The 20,195-nt window shown below is 47.7% G+C and overlaps 1 protein-coding gene across 2 annotated transcripts in view; it reads right to left on the reverse strand.

Annotated features, from left to right (window-relative positions):
* Positions 1-240: 240 nt before the first annotated feature.
* The window catches only part of LOC129710150 (kelch-like protein 10), a 41,424-nt gene continuing 21,469 nt past the window's right edge, over positions 241-20,195 (reverse strand). For both annotated transcript variants that reach the window (XM_055656919.1, XM_055656918.1), the window contains exons 2-5: positions 17,447-17,936; positions 11,460-12,077; positions 2,938-3,087; positions 241-738 (exon numbers count right to left, since the gene is read on the reverse strand). In XM_055656919.1, coding sequence (XP_055512894.1) covers positions 361-738; positions 2,938-3,087; positions 11,460-12,077; positions 17,447-17,866 — 1,566 coding nt within the window. In that variant the 5' untranslated portion in view covers positions 17,867-17,936 and the 3' untranslated portion in view covers positions 241-360. The remainder of the gene's footprint in view (positions 739-2,937; positions 3,088-11,459; positions 12,078-17,446; positions 17,937-20,195) is intronic.

Here is a 20,195-nt window from a genome sequence, read left to right on the forward strand (position 1 = left end):
ATAATATATTTTATTGTCATTGCACAGAGGTACAACGAGATTTTGTATGCAGCTTCCATCTGATGTAATAACTTAATTAGCTAGATATTTAGACACCCAGAGAAACACGATTTAAAAAGAAAATTTAACTCCAAGACAAAAGACTTGCATTTCCAAACTGCCGATGTTCTCCTTGCTCTGTGCAAGCATCCTTTGGGCTTCTTCATCACGTTTACCAGTGAATATATGCAGACCAATCTTCACACCATGCTAAAATTTTTATTTAAAAATAAGTTTTATTTATGGTTATTACACTGTTGATTCTTCAGGAAAATATTTTATTGGTAACAGTAAAAGAGTAACTGAGTTGTCATGCAGAGATCATACCGCTAAAAGACTGGTGGAGGCAGAGTATTTTATTTGTTCCTCGCGGGACAGTAAACCCAGCAGACTGTCCCTGGGGGCTGCATATTCCCGCACATTGGGGAGTCCTGGCACCACACAGCAGCTCAGGGCACTGCGGTAGATGCTCATGTCGTGGGCATCGTACCACTCATCCGTCTTCTCGTCGTAGCACTCCACGTTGAACGTCGTCGTGAAGCCGTTGAAGCCGCCCACCACAAAGAGGAGGTCGTCCACCACTTCGATGCCAAAGTTGCTGCGGGGGTTGAACATGGTGGGCAGGGTGCGCCAGGTATTGGTGAGGGGGCTGTAAGCCTCGGCGCTCCGCAGGCGGTTCGCACCGTCAAACCCTCCAACCTGCCGGTCAAAAAACACACGCAGTCAAAACGGAGGTACAAGGAACTGCAGATGCTGGAATCGTCAGCAAAAACACAAAGTGCCGGAGGAACTCTAGACGTGCAGAGTTTTGGGCTGGGATCCTCGTTCAGACTGATGGAGTTCATAAGTTGCAGAAGCAGAATTAGGCCATTCGGCCCATCAAGTCTACTCCGCCATTCAATCATGGCTGATCTATCTCTCCCTCTCAGCCCCATTGTCCAGCCTTCTCCCCATAACCCCTGACATCGGTGCTCATGAAGATCTTATCGATCTCCACCTCGTACGTTCAGCTTTATAATTGTCATGTGTACCGAGGAACATTGAGAAGCCTTGCCCACTTTTCACAAAGCTTTTCACTGTACCTCAGATTTACTGTAGACAAATACAATCACGTCAAACTCAAGTACAATGGGTAGAGCAAATGGACAGATACATAATGCAGAATATAGTTCTCAGCAATGTACTGCATCCGATCCATGGACAAAGTCCAATGTGCGCAATGGGGTAGAGGTGAGCCAGACATCTCTTCCTCCCACCTCTCTCTACCAGCCCCCCACCCCTTCCCCCCACTCCATCAGTCTGAAGAAGGGTCCCAACCCAAAAAGTCATCTTTTCATTCCTGACTCGATGAGTTCTTCCATCACTTTGTCTTTTAGATTAAATCAAAGACAATGACCTTAATTTTTTTACCTCAACAAAGTAAGTAGTGTGGAATGTCTGTCTTAATATAACCATTAATGTCCTGTGGTTTTGTGGCAATGTGTCAGTCAGATATATGTCACTGGCAGTATTATGTATTACAGAGTGGAGAGTTCTTTGAGAACAGCAAAATGAAGTTCACTCTGGGAATGAAAAGGACAAGTTCTCCTTGAGTGTGGGGGTTTCGATAAGCTAATGTCATTTCCAAGATAATGAATAAGATTAACAAAACCCACCCACAGAGATTGTTTACAGCTAGAAAGTCTGAGAACAATTTTCACAAATGGGAATACTCCAAAAATTTCCGGGACTGGTCTAACCTTTTTCCTACAGGGCTCAGTTTCCTTATTGGGAATGGTGATTGTGTTGAGGGCAACAAAAGCAAGAATGCATTTCTAAAGTTTATTTAATGACTTCAGCAAGATCACCAACAAGACGTTGTAGTCGCTGCTCAAATGTTGGAGGCATGATAACCGACATAGGCACAGCCATCTCCCACAACTGGCATTGAGGCAAATGATCAAATAATCTACTTTAGGAATAGAACTGAGAGATTGTTACAGTGTAGAGTTGATGTCTTTCACGATGATCCAGAGCAGACTTTGAAAATATATTTTTTAAAGACACCAAAGAAAACTCCAGTGGAGAATTTGTCCCTCCATGGAGTTTTTTTTAACTACATCAAGGACATACAGGAGTGTGCAATGTGAAAGGCACCAACTGTGCACTGTAACAATCCCTCAGTATTACACTGAGTTGTCAGCCTAAAAGCGCTGTTAACCGTGCTTGTATCCGCACATCTCTGGTCCAGATAAGAGAATTCTGCCCTTGAGATTACAATAACTTCTGAGAAAGCGCATGAGAAATGTTCAGAGAGAGATCCATTTCTTTCTTGGTTCCACCTGCTCACTCCAACCCGTGACATTGGAAACAGAGAAAATAAGTGCAGGAGGAGGCCATTCGGCCCTTCGAGCCAGCACCGCCATTCATTGTGATCATGGCTGATCGTCCCCTATCAATAACCCGTGCCTGCCTTCTCCCCATACACCTTGATTCCACCAGCCCCTAGAGCTCCATCTAACTCTCTCTTAAATCCACCCAGTGACTTGGCCTCCACTGCCCTCACTTGCTCCTCAACATTCCCTATCTTTGCTTCCCCGTGCTTTTCGATCATTGATTTAAAGGACATTCCACTCCTCTGACACTCCCCTCAACTATTATTATTCTAGAACATTCCATTCCCCCAAATCTCTCCGATTATCAGTCTGAAGAGGGACCCTGACCCAAAACGTTGTCTTATCTGTTCCCTCCAGAGGTGCTGCCTGACCCGCTGAGTTACTCCAGCACTTTGTGTGTCAAGATTCTAGCATCTGCAGTCTCTTGTGTGTCTCTTCAATTTGATTTTCCATTCTCATCCGAACTCGAGAGGGGATGTTCAGTTGCATTAAGTGTCAATGATTGCAAGATGTTGTTACTTACTGCATACACACATTCACCATAAGCTATGACACCGACACCACTACGCCTGCTCCTCATCGGTGCTATGGTTGTCCACTGGTTGGTTTCTGGGGTATAGAACTCAGCTGTAAACAAGCACTCATTACCGTTGAATCCTCCACAGATGTAGACCTGAGGACAAGAGGAAAGAACAGCTAGCTGGCCATGAGTGGCAGAGATTCATTGACTGTAAAGGTATTGTTTATACACAAGTTGTTGCATATTGGCACCCCAAATATTCAATTAGTAACGACTGAAGATTCAGCGCAAAGTGCAAACCTTTGGAACAAATGGAATTCAATGTTTGTTGTTAGATAGATAGTCAGAGGAACTGGAGCCAAACACAAGAGTGGGGAAATGTTGCAACGTGCTTAAGGGAGCATTTGCATTAACTAATGCATTCATTTTCACGTTAGTAATTCTGTGACTTAAACATGGTTATGTGCCAGTCATAGTGAATAGAACAATCCTGATTCCCTCTCACCCCTAGCATCTGTTAAACAATTACGTAGATATTTTCTGCAGTTAGGAACCAGACCTTAGATTATTTTAGGTTTCACTGCAGGGTAACAATGAAAATGCAACAGGGAGTTGTAAATATGATTGAAAATCAGCATTTCTCATTCCTTCCTTCCTGTGTTTGTTACTAGACAGCAATGTTTAGCTTATCTTGTCATAAAGTCTTACAGAGTAGAAACAGGCCCTTCGGCCCAACTTGCCCACGCCGGCCAACATGTCCCATTAACACTAGTCCCACCTACTTAATTGCATTTGGCCCATATCCCTCTAAACCTGTCCTATACATGTAAATGTTTTTAAAACATTGTGATTGTACTTGCCTCAACTATCTCCTCGTTCCATACACCCAGCACTCTTTTTCTGAAAAGGTTACCCCTCAGGTTCCTATTAAACCTTTCCCCCCTCACCTTAAACCCGTCCTCGGGTCCTCGATTCCCCTACTCTGGGCAAGAGACTGTGCGTCTACCTGATCTATTCCTCTCATGATTTTGTACTCTATATGATCACCCTTCATCATCCTGCGCTCCAAGGAATAGAGTCCCAGCCTGCTCAACCTCACCCTCAAGTCCTGGCAACATCCTCATCCTACATCTATCTCTGCACCCTTTCCAGCTTGACAACATCTTTCCTATAAGATGGTGCCTGAAACTGAACAAAATATTCTAAATGCGTTTTCACCAACGTCTCGAGCAACTGCTATAAGACCTCCCAACTTCTATACTCAATGCTCGGGGTGATGAAGGCCTTTTTGACCACCCTATCTACATGTGATGCCACTTTCAATGAACTATGTACCTGATCCCTCTGCTCTACAACACTCCCCAGAGTCCTACCATCACTGTACAGGTCCTGCCCATGTTAGTGCTCCTAAAATGCAACATTTCTCTGTATTAAATTCCATTGACGACACAAGGTGAGCTCAGGCTGCAGAATTACCCGTTTGGTGGAGCTGTGTGCATTGATCTGCCTGTCGTCCAGATATATGGAGAGCATACATTGTACTGAGAACTCTTACCCATGGATCAAGCTGTGTTTACGTCCTCTCAATAAGGCATTTAGTTATTGGGGATGGAACGCCAATGGACAATTGACATTCTAGTTTGATAGCAGAGGAAGAATCCAAATTGCTTTAGTTAATAAAGTGCTGGAGAAACTCAGCGGGTGCAACAGCATCTATGGAGCGAAGGAAATATTTCCTTCGCTCCATAGATGCTGCTGCACCCGCTGAGTTTCTCCAGCACTTTTGTCTACCTTTGATTTTCCAGCATCTGCAGTTCCTTCTTAAATGCTTTAGTTAATAGCTGAGCTGTGAATTAACAAATGAAATATGTAACCTGCTATTGTGCTAACCCGTTCGAGTCTGAACAATCCTCTAGATGATGGTCTCAGACTAGTTTTCTATGTTTCCTTCCAGGACAGCAGTTCACTAAATTCACATCCTAGACTTAGAAGAGGAAATAAGCAGCCAAGACCCTCACTTTCTCTGGTGGATATTAGGAACATAGGAATTGGGCAATGGGAACCTCCAGCCCATCCTTCTGTTCATTTAGATGATGGTTGATGTGGACCTTAGTCCCATTTACCCCTACGCCCTACACACACGCGCACATGGATCTGGCAGCACAACGACAGAATTGGAAGGGCTTTGGCTTCACAGCTCCAGCATTCTGGGTCAATGTCATAGTTGCAGTCTGCACGTCATCATCTGGGTTTCTACTGGGTGCTCTGGTTTCCCAAAGATGTGCGAGCTGGTAGCTTATTGTCCCGGTCTGTAGATGAGTGATAGAATGTGGGGAGGATTGATGGGAATGTGGGAAGAATAATAGGATTAGTACAAACGCATGCTTGGTCACCCTCCAAGGGCCTGTTTCCATGCTGTATGACACTGTGAGTCTCGATAGGGGTCACAGCTTAAGGATAAGGGGGAAATCCTTTAAAACCGAGATGAGAAGAACTTTTTTCACACAGAGAGTGGTGAATCTCTGGAACTCTCTGCCACAGAGGGTAGTTGAGGCCAGTTCATTGGCTATATTTAAGAGGGAGTTAGATGTGGCCCTTGTGGCTAAGGGGATCAGGGGGGTATGGAGAGAAGGCAGGTACGGGATACTGAGTTGGATGATCAGCCATGATCATATTGAATGCATGGCGGTGCAGGCTCGAAGGGCCGAATGGCCTCTACTCCTGCACCTATTGTCTATGTTTCTATGTTTCTATGATAGCGCAGTAGAGGAGAGGGTTCCAGATTTGCACACCTGCAGAAATGTTCCCTTCCACATTCCTTGAATGCACAGCCACTAATTCTAAAATTGGTTCTCTATTATAGATTATGCAACTGAAGACATAGTTTGCCTCAAACAAACCCATTAGCATTCTTAAATATGTAGGGAGGAACTGCAGATGATGGCTTTAACCGAAGATAGACACAAAATGCTGGAGTAACTCCGTGGGACAGGCAGCATCTCTGGAGAGAAGGAATGGGTGACGCTTCAGGTTGAGACCCTTCTGAAGAAGTCCTTTTTCTCAAGAGATGTTGCCTGCCCGCTGAGTTACTCCAGCATTTTGTGTCTAACATTCTTAAATATCCCAGTCAGATCATGCTTTGATTTTCTGTTGACACACTGCTTTGACCTCATTGTCCATTACCTGCCATTGTCAGTTACCTGTGCACATAGTCATGGCTCTAAAGAGGCTAACTTTACATCATTGGGAAAATTAACCAGCCTGGGAAATTGGGATAAAATTATAAGGTTAAAGAGATGTTGAAATATCCACATTCACTTCTTTCATTGAACACAGCAAAAATAGCTCACCATTTCATTTCCTGTTAATTCCGCTGTTTGCAGTTATAATGAAATATTATTGCACAGTATCATTGTCAGTAGTAATGTTATCAAAGTAGAGTCGCCTCGCCCACAACTCCTGAGCCTGTGTCATTTTAAAATAGGAGCCAAAACTGTTGCCATCCTCTTAACTCCAATCCGCCAAAGGACAAGAGCAAAGCTTGAAGGTACACAAAATTGCTGGAGAAACTCAGCGGGTGCAGCAGCATCTATGGAGCGAAAGAAATAGCAACGTTTCGGGCCGAAACGTCACCTATTTCCTTCGCTCCATAGATGCTGCTGCACCCGCTGAGTTTCTCCAGCAATTTTGTATACCTTCGATCTTCCAGCATCTGCAGTTCCTTCTTGAACACAAGAGCAAAGCTTGGCTCCTTATATGCAAACTGACTGTAGATCCACAAGCACAAAGTGAAGATCGACACAAAAAGCTGGAATAACTCCGCGGGACAGGCAGCATCTCTGGAGAGAAGGAATGGGTGACGTTTAGGGTCGAGGCCCTTCTTCAGACTCAGAAAGTGAATAAAAACCTTTTTTTTTTAAAAATTGAGTAATTCTCTGCTAAATTTAATTCTGATTGCTGTGTCGCTAAGATTGAAATTTCCTTAACTCACTTTGGTTCTTTCCGGAGAAATTACCTGCTTTTACTGGAAGAAGAAGGTGCAGTTTGTTTGTTCTTTAAAATTACTATTTAGTATTTAAAACGCATCTTTTTACTCTACACTTGGCACTAACTATCAGCTGTGTGCTACTAAGAAACAGAAATGTAATATTTTCAAATTCTGCTTAAGAAAAAGACTAAACTTATTTTATGGTATGAATAATAGCTTTGGTGGAATTCGAAATTGAACTAGGTTGTCTAAGAAAGTTGGAGTGAAGTTTACCTATTTCCGTCACCTATTCCTTTGCCCCATAGATGCTGCCTCACCCGCTGAGTTTCTCCAGCATTTTTATCTACCTTTGATTCTTCCAGCATAGAAACATAGAAAATAGGTGCAGGAGTAGGCCATTCGACCCTTCGAGCCTGCACCATCATTCAATATGATCATGGCTGATCATCCAACTCAGTATCCTGTACCTGCCTTCTCTACATACCCTCTGATGCCTTTAGCCACAAGTGCCACATCTAACTCCCTCTTAAATATAGCCAATGAACTGGCCTCAACTACCTTCTGTGGCAGAGAATTCCACAGATTCACCACTGTGTGAAAAATGTTTTTCTCATCTCGGTCCTAAAGGATTTCCCCTTTATCCTTAAACTGTGATCCCTTGTCCTGGACTTCCCTAACGTCGGGAACAATGCATCTAGCCTGTCCAACCACTTAAGAATTTTGTAAGTTTCTATAAGATCCCCCCTCAATCTTCTAAATTCTAGCGAGTACAAGCCGAGTCTATCCAGTCTTTCTTCATATGAAAGTCCTGACATCCCAGGAATCAGTCTGGTGCAGTTCTGCAGCATCTGCAGTTCTTTCTTAAAAGTTGGTAAAAGAAGTAGTTGGCGACTCAGGACTATGCGAAAGACTCTCTTCACCCTTCACACAGAGGGAGGAATTGGCTTGTCTAAATTTGGAAAGTATTTAAAGATTTGACGAATGCCAGTAATATTTCAAAATAAATGTAATCGTTGAACAAATGTGTATTCCTTTGACAAATAAAACCTCAATGGGAAAAGTGATTCATTTCTGGTTAAGTAAAGAGTTTAGAGATAACATTTAGACTCACCGTTAATAATTTTGCTAAGAGTAATCATCAAGAGATTTTAGAACTACCAACACCTCATAAATCTAGGCAGAAGAGAGTCGTGTGCAAGATTGTAAGACCTCCATATCTTTACACAGAGAGTGGTGAATCTCTGGAACTCTCTGCCACAGAAGGTAGTTGAGGCCAGTTCATTGGCTATATTTAAGAGGGAGTTCGATGTGGCCCTTGTGGCTAAAGGGATCAGGGGGTATGGAGAGAAGGCAGGTACAGGATACTGAGTTGGATGTTCAGCCATGATCATATTGAATGGCGGTGCAGGCTCGAAGGGCCGAATGGCCTACTCCTGCACCTATGTTCTATGTTTATGTTTCTATATTTAGTTTAGTTTATTGTCACGTGTACCGAGATACAATGAAAAGCTTGTTGTTGCGTGCTAACCAGTCAGCTGCAAGACTATACATGATTACAATCAGGCCATCCACAGTGTACTAATACCGAATGAAGGGAATAATGCATAGTGCAAGGTAAAGTCCGATTAAAGATAATCTCCAAAAGTCTCCATTGACAATGTTTAAAATTATTTAAAAAATAAAAAAAGACTAAAAATAGCCTTGGTCCGTTCGATAAATAATATAACAAAAGCCATTTGGACAGGTACTTAGGCAGGAAAAGCTGAAGGATATGGGTCAAAGGCGGGCACGTGGGACTAGTGTAGATGGGACATCTTGCTCAGCATTGGCAAGTTGGGCTGAATGGCCTGTTTCCATGCTGTATGACTCTGTAAAAGTGCTGGAGAAATTCTAAGGCCTAAAGTGAAATACGGCAGACAATGGAAATGTGAAAAAGGGGAACTCTGCAAATCAAATAGTATCTGAAGACAGGATGAAGTTCAGTTTCAAGTTAATTAAAAATTGTTTCTCCACAGATATGGAGTAAAACTATAATGTGCTGGAGGAACTCGGTGGGCCAGGAATAAACAGAGCTCGTTTTGGGTCAGGACCCTTGCTGTCTGACCCACTGAGTTCCTCCATCACTTAGTTTTCTGACCATCAATAGCGTGCTGAAACCCTCCCTGGTGGTCACAGCCTTGGTGAATGGCTGGATATCGTCTTGCGGTTCAGACGGTGGAGGTTTTAGAGTATGGCCGTGATTTAAGGCAATGCTGTAAGACCTTGAGTACCTCACCGTGACGCCAGCATTCTGGGTGGTGGTGCAGGCAAATACCGGCCACAAGCCTCCGCGATGTGTTTGGCTGAGGGAGCGGTGCCTCGTGGCTACACTTGTGGTGATAGTAGATACAGCGTGGAAACAATTAAAAATGTCGGAAGGAACTGCAGATGTGGGTTTAAACCATAGATAGACACATAAAACTGGAGTAACTCAGCGGGACAGGCAGCATCTCTGCCTAGGCCTCCTCCATTGTCAGCGTGAGACTAAACGCAAATTCGAACAAAAGCATCTCCCATTTCGCTTGGGCAGCTGACACCCCAGGGGCATGAATATCGATTGACACAAATTGCCACTAGTCACACCAGCTTTACATTCTCACCTAGCAAATGGCTAACAATGGCCTATTTCCTTTATCATTGTTACTTTTTGCACATCTTTCATTCATTTGTTCCATATCTCTACATCACCGACTATATCTCTCGTTTCCCTTTCCCAAGACTTCCAGTCTGAAGAAGAGTCTCGACCCGAAACGTCACCCAGAGATGCTGCCTGTCCCGCTGAGTTACTCCAGATTTTTATGTCTATTGACCATCAAATAGCCATTAATACCAATCCTACATTAATCTCATTTCATTTTCCCCACGTTCCCATCAGCTTCCTCCTCATTCCTTAACATATGATGAGTGTTTGACGGCACTGGGCCTGTACTCGTGGAGTTGAGAAGGATGAGGGGGGGACCTCATTGAAACTTACCGAATAGTAAAAGGCCTGGATAGAGTGGATGTGGAGAGGATGTTTCCACTAGTGGGAATTAAGACCAGAAGTCAGAGCCTCAGAATTAAAGGATGTTCCTTTAGGAAGGAGATGAGGAGGAATTTCTTCAGTTAGAGGATGGTGAATTTGTGGAATTCATTGCCACAGAAGGATGTAGATATTTTTACAGCAGAGATAGATAGATTATTGATTAATACAGGTGACAGGGGTTATGGGGAGAAGGCAGGAGAATGGGGTTAGGAGGGAGAGATAGATCAGCCATGATTGAATGGCAGAGTAGACTTGATGGGCCGAATGGCCTAAATCTATTCCTATCACTTATGACCTACACTGGGTGACTGTGGCACTCCTTGCAGCCATTAAGCTGCATGTGCGATTAGATGGATTATAGAGTCGTGGAGCATGGGAGTCTCAACCCCGAACAACACCCATTTCTTCTCTTTAGACATCCTGCTTGTCCCACTGAGCTACTCCAGCATTGTGTGTCTACCTGTGGACTCAACTTATCCACGCCGGCCAAGGTCACCCTTGATCACCAACATGCCCGGCCTCATCTCCACAACGTTTATGATCCTGCATTTAATTCTCTGTGGAGCTGACAGTTGGGTTTGGCCGGAGTTTCCACACAAGGTCTCTATCAGGGTGACCTCCCAACCTCTATACTCAATATACCCTGATTGATGAAGGTCAATGTACCATTGTGCAGGGTGGGGTGTTGGGGTGGAGCTGGAGGCAGGGTGGGATGGATGGAGGGAGGGAGGGCTGGGGAGGAGGTGGGTGGAGGGGGGTAGAGTGAGGGTTGTGAGGTGGAGAGGGATGAGTGTGTGGGGGGGAGGGGGGGGGCAGAGTGAATGGGATGGTGGGGGGGGGTGGTTGGGGTTGTGAGGGGTGGGAGGGGGGGGGGGGGGGGGTTGGGGTTGTGATGGGTGGGAGGGGGAGGGGGGTTGGGGTTGTGAGGGGTGGAAGAGGGAGGGGGGGTGCGGCCGGCCCCTGACCCTCCCCACGCCCCCCCCCCCCCCCCCCCCGTGGTGGGGGGTGGGGGATGGGGGGGGGTAGAGTGAGGTGGAGAGGGATGAGTGTGGGGGAAGGGGGGTAGAGTGGATGGGTGGTGGTGGGGGGAGGGTGTGGTTGGGGTTGTGAGGAGTGGAAGAGGGAGGGGGGGCTATCTTGCCGTGCAGGGTGGTGGTGGCGGGGGGGGGGGGGGTGGTTGGGGTTGGGAGGGGGGGGGGGTTAGAGAGGGATGAGTGTGGGGGGGGGGGTAGGTGGATGGGGCGGTGGTGGGGTGCGGCCTACCTTGCCGTGCAGGGTGGTGGTGGTGGGGTTGTGGGGTGGGAGAGGGAGGGGGGGTTAAGGTTGGGAGGGGGGGGGGGGGATTGGGGTTGTGAGGGGGAGGGGGGGGGGGAGGGGGAGGGGGGGGGGGGCTACCTTGCCGTGCAGGGTGGTGGTGGTTGGAGGGGGGTGGGTGGTTGGGGTTGTGGGGGGGGGCGGGAGGGGGGGGGCTACCTTGCCGTGCAGGGTGGTGGCGCTGGCATCGCTGCGCTGTTCGTGCATTGGGGCAATGAGCGTCCACTGGTTGGTCTCGGGTTCGTAGCGCTCGGCGGTGTTGAGCCGGACGTAGCCGTCGAAGCCGCCCATGGCGTAGATGAAGCAGTCCAGCACCGTGACGCTGACATAGCAGCGGCGGGAGTGCATGGGGGCGACTTGCTGCCACGACTTCTTCACCGGGTCGAAGCGCTTGACGCTGTTGAAGTAATCCACGCTGTCGAAGCCGCCGATGATGTAGACGAAGCCGTTGAGGTAGGCGGCGCCGTGGTAAGCCCGGGGACTCTCCTCCTCGCATGTCACGTTGACCCAGCGGTCGGCCCGGGCGTCGTAAGCCTCGATGGCGTTGGTGGGGCTGCCGCCGCTCCAGCCGCCGATGGCGAACAGGATGGAGAAGGGCAGGCGCGGTCTGGTGAGCGGGTTGCGGAAGTCCGAGTTGGACGGGCCGTTCATGTTGAGGTCGTACATGGCCTTGAGCGCGTTGATGATGATCGGCTTGCAGTCGTCGTTGTCCTTCACGTAGTCGTTGTTCTTCACGTTGTTCATGAAATACTCGGCGTTCATCAGCGCCAGTCGCACCTGCAATGTCAGGTCAAAAGTGTTTTTATGTTCATCGTTAGACATAGAAACATAGAAAATAGGTGCAGGAGTAGGCCATTCGGCCCTTCGAGCCTGCACCGCCATTCAATATGATCATGGCTGATCATCCAACTCAGTATCCTGTACCTGCCTTCTCTCCATACCCCCTGATCCCTTTGGCCACAAGGGCCACATCTAACTCCCTCTTAAATGGAGCCAATGAACTGTGGCCTCAACTACCTTCTGTGGCAGAGAATTCCAGAGATTCACCACTCTCCGTGTGAAGAAAAGTTTTTCTCATCGGTCCTAAAGGATTCCCCCTCCTATCCTTAAGCTGTGACCCCTTGTCCTGGACTTCCCCAACAATCGGGAACAATCTTCCTGCATCTAGCCTGTCCAACCCCTTCAGAATTTTGTAAGTTTCTATAAGAAAAACTGTTGAATTGTTAAATTATTTCATGTTGTGTCTTTCTCTTTAGTCGTGTGCTGCATTGGCAAGTCAAGTTTCACTGTAACAAATGTCCTTTGCATCCTGGTTTGTTCTATTGTCATGTCCCAGGGAGAACAATGAAATTCTCACTTGCACTGCAGCACAACACACCATGTCAACAGAGTGTTTTGAGAAGGAACTGCAGATGCTGGAAAATCGAAGGTAGACAAAAGTGCTGGAGAAACTCAGCGGGTGCAGCAGCGTCTATGGAGCGAAGGAAATAGGCAACGTTTCGGGCCGAAACCCTTCCGGGTTTCGGCCCGAAACGTTGCCTATTTCCTATAGTGGAGATTGTTCAACTCTTTGCGTGGAGCGAAGGAAATGGGCAACGTGGCCTGTTTCCTTCGCTCCATAGATGCTGCTGCACCCGCTGAGTTTCTCCAGCACTTGTAGTCTATCTATGTAAACATAGTACACGGTGAACAATATGATAAACGAGAGAGATTAAAAACAAATTCAGTGTGTATATATACACACATACTCACAAGTACACACACACACACACACACACACACACATATTTATATATACATATACACACATACTCAAAAAAAACAAACAATAACAGTGCAATAATAATAATAATAAGTCTATTGTAGTTCAGAGTTTATATGAGGTTGTAGTGTTTAATAGCCTGGTGGCTGTGGGGAAGTAGCTGTTCCTGATCCTGGATGTTACAGATTTCAGGCTCCTGTACCTTCTTCCTGATGGCAGTGGTGAGACGAGAGCGTGGCCAGGATGGTGCGGGTCTCTGGTGATGCTGGGTGCCTTTTTGAGGCAGCGACTGCGATAAATCCCTTCGATGGTGGGGAGGTCAAATCCGGTGACGGACTGGGCAGTGGTCACAGCTTTTTGCAGTCTTTTCCGCTTGCCGGACGTTCCAGTTGCCGAACCAGGCCACACTGCAGCCGATCAGTATGCTCGCTACTGTGCCTCTGTAGAAGTTCAAGAGAATCCTCTTTGACTTACCGACTCTCCGTAATCTTCTCAGTTTCATCGTGGCCTGGTTCGGTAACTTGAACGTCCAGGAGCGAAAAAGACTTATAAAGAAGTGAACACTGCTCCGTGTACGGTAATCGTCACACCGACACCCCCCCCCCCCCCCCCCCCCCCCCCCCCCCCCCCCCCCCCCCCCCCCCCCCCGTCCATCACACAGACCAGACTCCCCACCCTTGACTCAATCTACCCTGCCTCGGGAAACCAGTCGACATATTCAAAGAAGATAGACACAACATTCTGGAGTAACTCAGCGGGACAGGCAGCATCTATGGAGAGAAGAAATGGGTGACGTTTCAGGTCGAGACTCGAAAATCTGATCAAGGGTCTCGACCATTCCTTCTCTCCACAGATGCTGCTTGTCCCGCTGAGTTAACCTAGCATCTTTTAAAAAATCTATCATCGGTTTAAAGCAGCAGCCGCAGTTCCTTCTTAAACATAATCAAAGACTTGTCCCACCCCCGGCCATTCCTTCTTCTCCCCGCTCCCGCCCGGCAGAAGCTTGAAAGCGCGCACCACCAGATTCAGGAATAGCTTCTTCCCATCTGCAATCGGGCTTCTGAACGGCCCTTCCATAAGCTAGGGTACTGACCGATTCACCGCTACCCCATTGCGGACATTGGCCATTGTCTCTGGACAATGCTGGGGGATGCTGTTTGGTACAGCACATCCCCAGGCGCCATATAAATGCAACCCAATATTACCCAATTACCAAAGAAATTGGGTTGTAGAAGCACAGATCAGGTGACTGGTCAACAGGAGCGGGGAGGGTCACCTGGATGTGCCGGTAAGGCCAGCAGCATATCCAAGGGCCAGTCTCACCCCGGCCACTCCCTCTTCTCTCCTCTCTCGTCGGGCAAGAGGTACAGGAGAGTGAAAACGCACACCCCCAGATTCATGGACAGTTTCTTCCCAACTGTTATCAGGCAACTGAAACATCCTCTCACCGACCAGAGAGCGGCCCTGACCTGCCTTTACCTTGCACCAAATGTGATACCCGCTGTCCATTATCTACAGTACACTGTAAACGGCTCGATTGTAATCATGTATTGTCTTTCAGTAGACAATAGACAATAGGTGCAGGAGTAGGCAAGTTGGCCCTTCGAGCCAGCACCGCCATTCAATGTAATCATGGCTGATCATCCCCAATCAGTACCCCGTTCCTGCCTTCTCCCCATATCCCATCTTTAAGAGCTCTATCTAACTCTCTCTTGAAAGCATCCAGAGAACTGGTCTCCATCGCCCTCTGAGGCAGAGAATTCCACAGACTCACAACTCTCTGTGTGAAAAAGTATTTCATCATCTCCATTCTAAATGGCATACTCCTTATTCTTAAACTGTGTATGACCCCTGGTTATGGACTCTCCCAACATCGGGAACATGTTTCCTGCCTCTAGTGTGTCCAAACCCTTAATAATCTTATATGTTTCAAAAAGATAACCTCTCATCCTTCTAAACTCCAGAGTGTACAAGCCCAGCCGCTACATTCTCTCAGCATATGACAGTCCCGCCATCCCGGGAATTAACCTTGTAAACCTACGCTGCACTCCCTCAATAGCAAGAATGCCGTTCCTCAAATGAGGGGACCAAAACTGCACACAATACTCCAGGTGTGGTCTCACCGGGGCTCTGGTCAACTGCAGAAGGACCTCTTTGCTCGTATACTGACTGGTCAGCGTGCCACATGAAAGCTTTTCACTGTACCTCGGTACACGTGACATTAATAATCCATATTAAAACTAAGAGGTGGGGGGGGGGGGGGGGGGAGGTTGAAGGGGAGGGAGGGGGCGGAGGGGGGAGTGTGAAGTTCTCTGTCTCTATGGTCACTGGGCCACGGGTGTGAACTGTTCGTTGCTATAATCTAACCACTGGGGATCTTATCGCCATTATAACATGATGAGAGGCACTAATGGCTATTAGTCAGGGTTGAAATGTCAAAGCTTAAAGCGGTAACGTTTAAAGGAGATGTGCGGTTCAAGTGTTTGTTTTACACACAGAGGGTGGTGGGCGCATGGAACCAGCAGGCGGAGGAGGTAGTTGAGGCTGGGACTATAACAATATTTAAATTACAACAACAAACAAGCGCCAGGCAGTCTCGAACCTGCGAACACAACCCCGGCCGCCTGTGGCATTAACGGTGTGAGATACATCAGCGTCGCCCCTGTAGGTAGCACTGGGCAGGAAATGTGATTGTGCCAGAGATTAAATACTGGAACAGAGGTGGAGAGAGTCTCTGAATTGTTTTTTTCACCCATAGAGTTGTGAATCTGTGGGATTCTCTGCCACAGAAGGCAGTGGAGGCCAGTTGACTGGATGTTTTCAAGAGAGAATTAGATTTAGCTCTTAGGGTTAACGGAATCAAGAGATATGGGGAGAAAGTAGGAACGGGGTACTGATTTTGGATGGTCAGCTATGATCACATTGAATAGCGGTGCTGGCTTGAAGGGCCGAATGGCCTACTCCTGCACCTATTGTCTATGTTTAGCATGGACCTGCAGCGACTGGAGGAACAGTGTGGGATTGTGTTATCAAGGGGTCGAGCTGTGATATTGCCCCGCCCTCGGGGGGGGGGGGGGGGGTTCCCAGCCCCTCGCCAGCCCCCCCCTATCCCCCCCCCCCCCCAACCCCTCGCTCTCAGACGCACAGACCCTCAACTAACGCCGGGACCCTCTCACTGCCAGAGGCTTCCAGCGGCGTGTGCGCGCGCGCCTCCCCGAGTGGCGCTGTGTGCGCGTACACGTGTGTGAGTGTGTACATGCGTGCGTGCAGGGTGTATGCATGCGTGTGTGCACCTACGTGCTTGTGTGCATGTACGTTTGTTGCATGTGTGTGTGCGTGCGTGTGTATACATGTGCGTTGTGCATACATATGCATACATGTTGCATGTGTGCGTTTGTATCAATGTCTGTTGCCTGTGTGTATGCGTGTGTCGTGTGTGTGTGTGTGTGTGTATATACGGCACGGTGGCGCAGCGGTACACAGCGCCAGAGACCCGGGTTCGATCCTGACTACAAGTGCTGTCTGTACGGAGTTTGTACGTTCCCCCCGTGACCTGTGTGGGTTTTCTCCGAGATCTCCGGTTTCCTCCCACACCCCAAAGACGTACAGGTTTGTAGGTTAATTGGCTTGGTATGAATTGTAAATTGCCCCTTGTGTGTGTGAGATAGCGTTAGTGTGCGGACGGCGCGGACCCGGTGGGCCGAAGGGCCTGTTTCAACGCTGTATCTCTAAACTAAACATGTGTGTTGCCTGTGTATGTGCGTGTGCGTGTGTCGTGTGTGTCAAATGTATGCGTGTGTCGAATGTGTGCGTGTGTCGTGTGTGTGTGCGTGTGTGTACGTGTGTCGTGTGTCAAATGTGTGCGTGTGTCGTGTGCGTGTGCGTGTGTCGTGTGCGTGTGCGTCGTGTGTCTGTGTGCGTGTGTGTCAAATGTGTGCGTGTGTCAAATGTGTGCGTGTGTGTGTGTGTCCTGTGTGTGTGTGCGCGTCCGTGAGTTTACTTTACTCTGACGAGTTTAAACCCGAGCACCAACCAAATCACGAGTTTAGTTTTATTCCTCTGAGACCTCCCCATTGTCAGCACCGACACGTGCAGGGAGGAACTGCAGATGCTGGTTTACACCGAAGAAAATGTACAACGTGCTGGAGTAACTCAGCGGGACCGGCAGGATCTCTGGAGCGAAGGAATGGGTGAAGTTTCGGGGTCGAGGAGAAGGGTCTATTCTTGATCTCCAGCGATGCTGCCGGAGCCGCTGGGTGACTCCAGCACTTTGTGTCTATCCTTGGAGCAGGCTCCAATGTGAAAGGTGAGGCCCCCCACAACCTCCGTTACAATAACGCTGATCTAATGATACGAATGAAAATACACGGCGTTGAGAATGTACCTTGGGCAGCAGTATGACAATGGACTTTTTCCTGATGTCTGGGTCTTGGGCAATCCACTTGAGAATGGCATCAAACACCACATCTTCTTGTTTCACATTCAACTCGTCCTTCTCAATGATGTCTCTGAGCTCAAAGGCGGAAAGCTCAAGGAATTCCTCACTCACCTTCACAATCTCCTCAAAGTGGTGCAGGATGTACATGTAGGCTTTGTGTCGCAACTCTGGGCAGAAGTAATAGTCCGCGAATTTGCAGATCCCAATGCAGTTTTCCAGGCACAGCTGGGATTCAAGGAATTCACAACACGCCCTGACAATGCCCAGCACGTTGAACTGGTCGGCCGCGGCGAGGAGCCTCTCCACATTCTCCACCGTCACCGGCACTGTCCGAGTGTATGCGTACTCTATAATCAACTTCATCATATCTGGGGACACGCCGGGAATGTTGTACACTTTCTTCTCTATACTGTTCCAGCCACTTGTAAACAGGGCGCTGTGGAGAACAGGGACAGGAAAGAGACATTAGATAAGAGGGCACAAACTGTGCAGGGAAGGAATGATAGAAACATAACATTCTTAAAGGATTGGACAGGCCAGATGCAGGAACAATGTTCCCCATGTTGGGGGAAGTCCAGAACCAGGGGTCACACACAGTTTAAGAATATGAAGTGGAGACCATCAACTTTTTCCACCCAGAGAGTTGTGAATCTGTGGAATTCTCTGCCACAGAAGGCTGTGGAGGCCAATTCACTGGATACTTTCAAGAGAGAGTTAGATAGAGCTCTTAAAGATAGCGGAGTCAGGGGATATGGGGGTGAAAGCAGGAACGGGGTATTGATTTTAGCTGATCAGCCATGATCAAATTGAATGGCGGTGTTGGCTCGAAGGACCGAATGGCCTACTCCTGCACCATGTCCATGTTCTCCATGTTTTTATGTTGGTTTACACCGAGGATAGATACAAAATGCTGGAGCAACTCAGCCAGGCAGGCAACATCTCGTTCTGAAGAAGGGTCTCGACCCGAATGTCACCTGTTTCTTTGCTCCACAGACGCTGCCGGACCCGCTGAGTTACTCCAGCATTTCGTGTCTATCTTAGATAGAGTATATTTCTATCATAAGGTCATAAGTCTTTGGAGCATAATTAGACCATTCGGTCCATCAAGTCTATCCCGTCATTCAGTCTTCCTATCGTTTATTCCCTCGCAAACCCATTCTCCTGCCTTCTCCCCATAACATAGAAACATAGAAACATAGAAAATAGGTGCAGGAGTAGGCCATTCGGCCCTTCGAGCCTGCACCGCCATTCAATATGAGATCATGGCTGATCATCCAACTCAGTATCCTGTTCCTGCCTTCTCTCCATACCCCCTGATCCCTTTAGCCACAAGGGCCACATCTAACTCCCTCTTAAATATAGCCAATGAACTGGCCTGAACTACCTTCTGCGGCAGAGAATTCCAGAGATTCCAGAGATTCACCACTCTGGATTTTCCTAATCTCGGTCCTAAAAGATTTCCCCCTTATCCTTAAACTATGACCCCTTGTTCTGGACTTCCCCAACATCGGGAACAATCTTCCTGCATCTAGCCTGCCCAACCCCTTAAGAATTTTGTAACTTTCTATAAGATCCCCCCTCAATCTTCTAAATTCTAGCGAGTACAAACCGAGTCTATCCAATCTTTCTTCGTATGAAAGTCCTGACATCCCAGGAATCGGTCTGGTGAACCTTCTCTGTACTCCCTCTATAACCCCGGGCACCCGTAGTAATCAAATATCTGGACGTTTCTAAGCATGCTACATCGTCCTCTCACGGTCTACAGTGAGTGCCCTGACACTATTGCGTTTCCAGTGTGGGTGAAACTGCTTTATAACGAAGTGTGTACTGCATCTACTGACGTTCACCTCTGTTCACCTCTGGCTCGGAGTCAACTCAACTGCTGCTGAAACCTCACCTTTGATTTAGTCATTTCCAACCCCCAACCAGCCCACTGTTCTTCAAACTGGTTTGTTTTCCATTCAAACATCATCCGAAACCTACTGCCCAAAATTAACTGGCAGTGAATCGCCGGGCCCGGCAGTCCTTCAGTTTTGAAACTGTGTCTAAATTCTCAACGTTCCTCATTTCTACAACCTGTCAACTTCAATCCCCGCGGGGAACAGTTTGCCGACATTCTTATGTACTTTTTTTTATTCGTGTCGCCAATCGGTTCTATCAGCAGTTCGCTGTTGTATCGCCGAGGCCGGTTGGCCCATTGTTCAACACTATTATATTAAGATCCCATTAATTATTACTGCACCGCCAACCAAAAGCATCGCTTATTACAAATTAAATTTGGCTTTGAAATCCACAATGAAATGTTGAACGGCCCAGCGTCTCGAATCGCAGTCCAGGAGATAAACTTTAAGGGGGACTGAATGGGGAGAGGGGTGTCTGGTAGGAAATTCCAGAGCCGGTGGCTTAATCAGCAAAACCCCGGAGGTTCGATGAGCTGAAATTTTGTAGAGGTAAAGAAAGTTGAGCATTTTGATACAGTTTCAAGACTACAGGATCGCCAGCCACGTGATTCGCTGCGAGTTATTTTTGGGCCGAAGGTTTCGGGTCATCTTTTTATAGCAGTGGACATCGCTTGGAGAAAAGTGGGCGGGTTGATTCAGAAGATGGGCGAGATTCCAATGGGCTCAGAGTTGGGGCATGGGTAATATTATAGGGGTGTGAGCGGGTGGTGTTGCTAATGGAAAGGGGGGGGGGG

This window comes from Leucoraja erinacea, chromosome 27, assembly GCF_028641065.1.
Source record: "Leucoraja erinacea ecotype New England chromosome 27, Leri_hhj_1, whole genome shotgun sequence".
NCBI lineage: Eukaryota > Metazoa > Chordata > Chondrichthyes > Rajiformes > Rajidae > Leucoraja > Leucoraja erinaceus.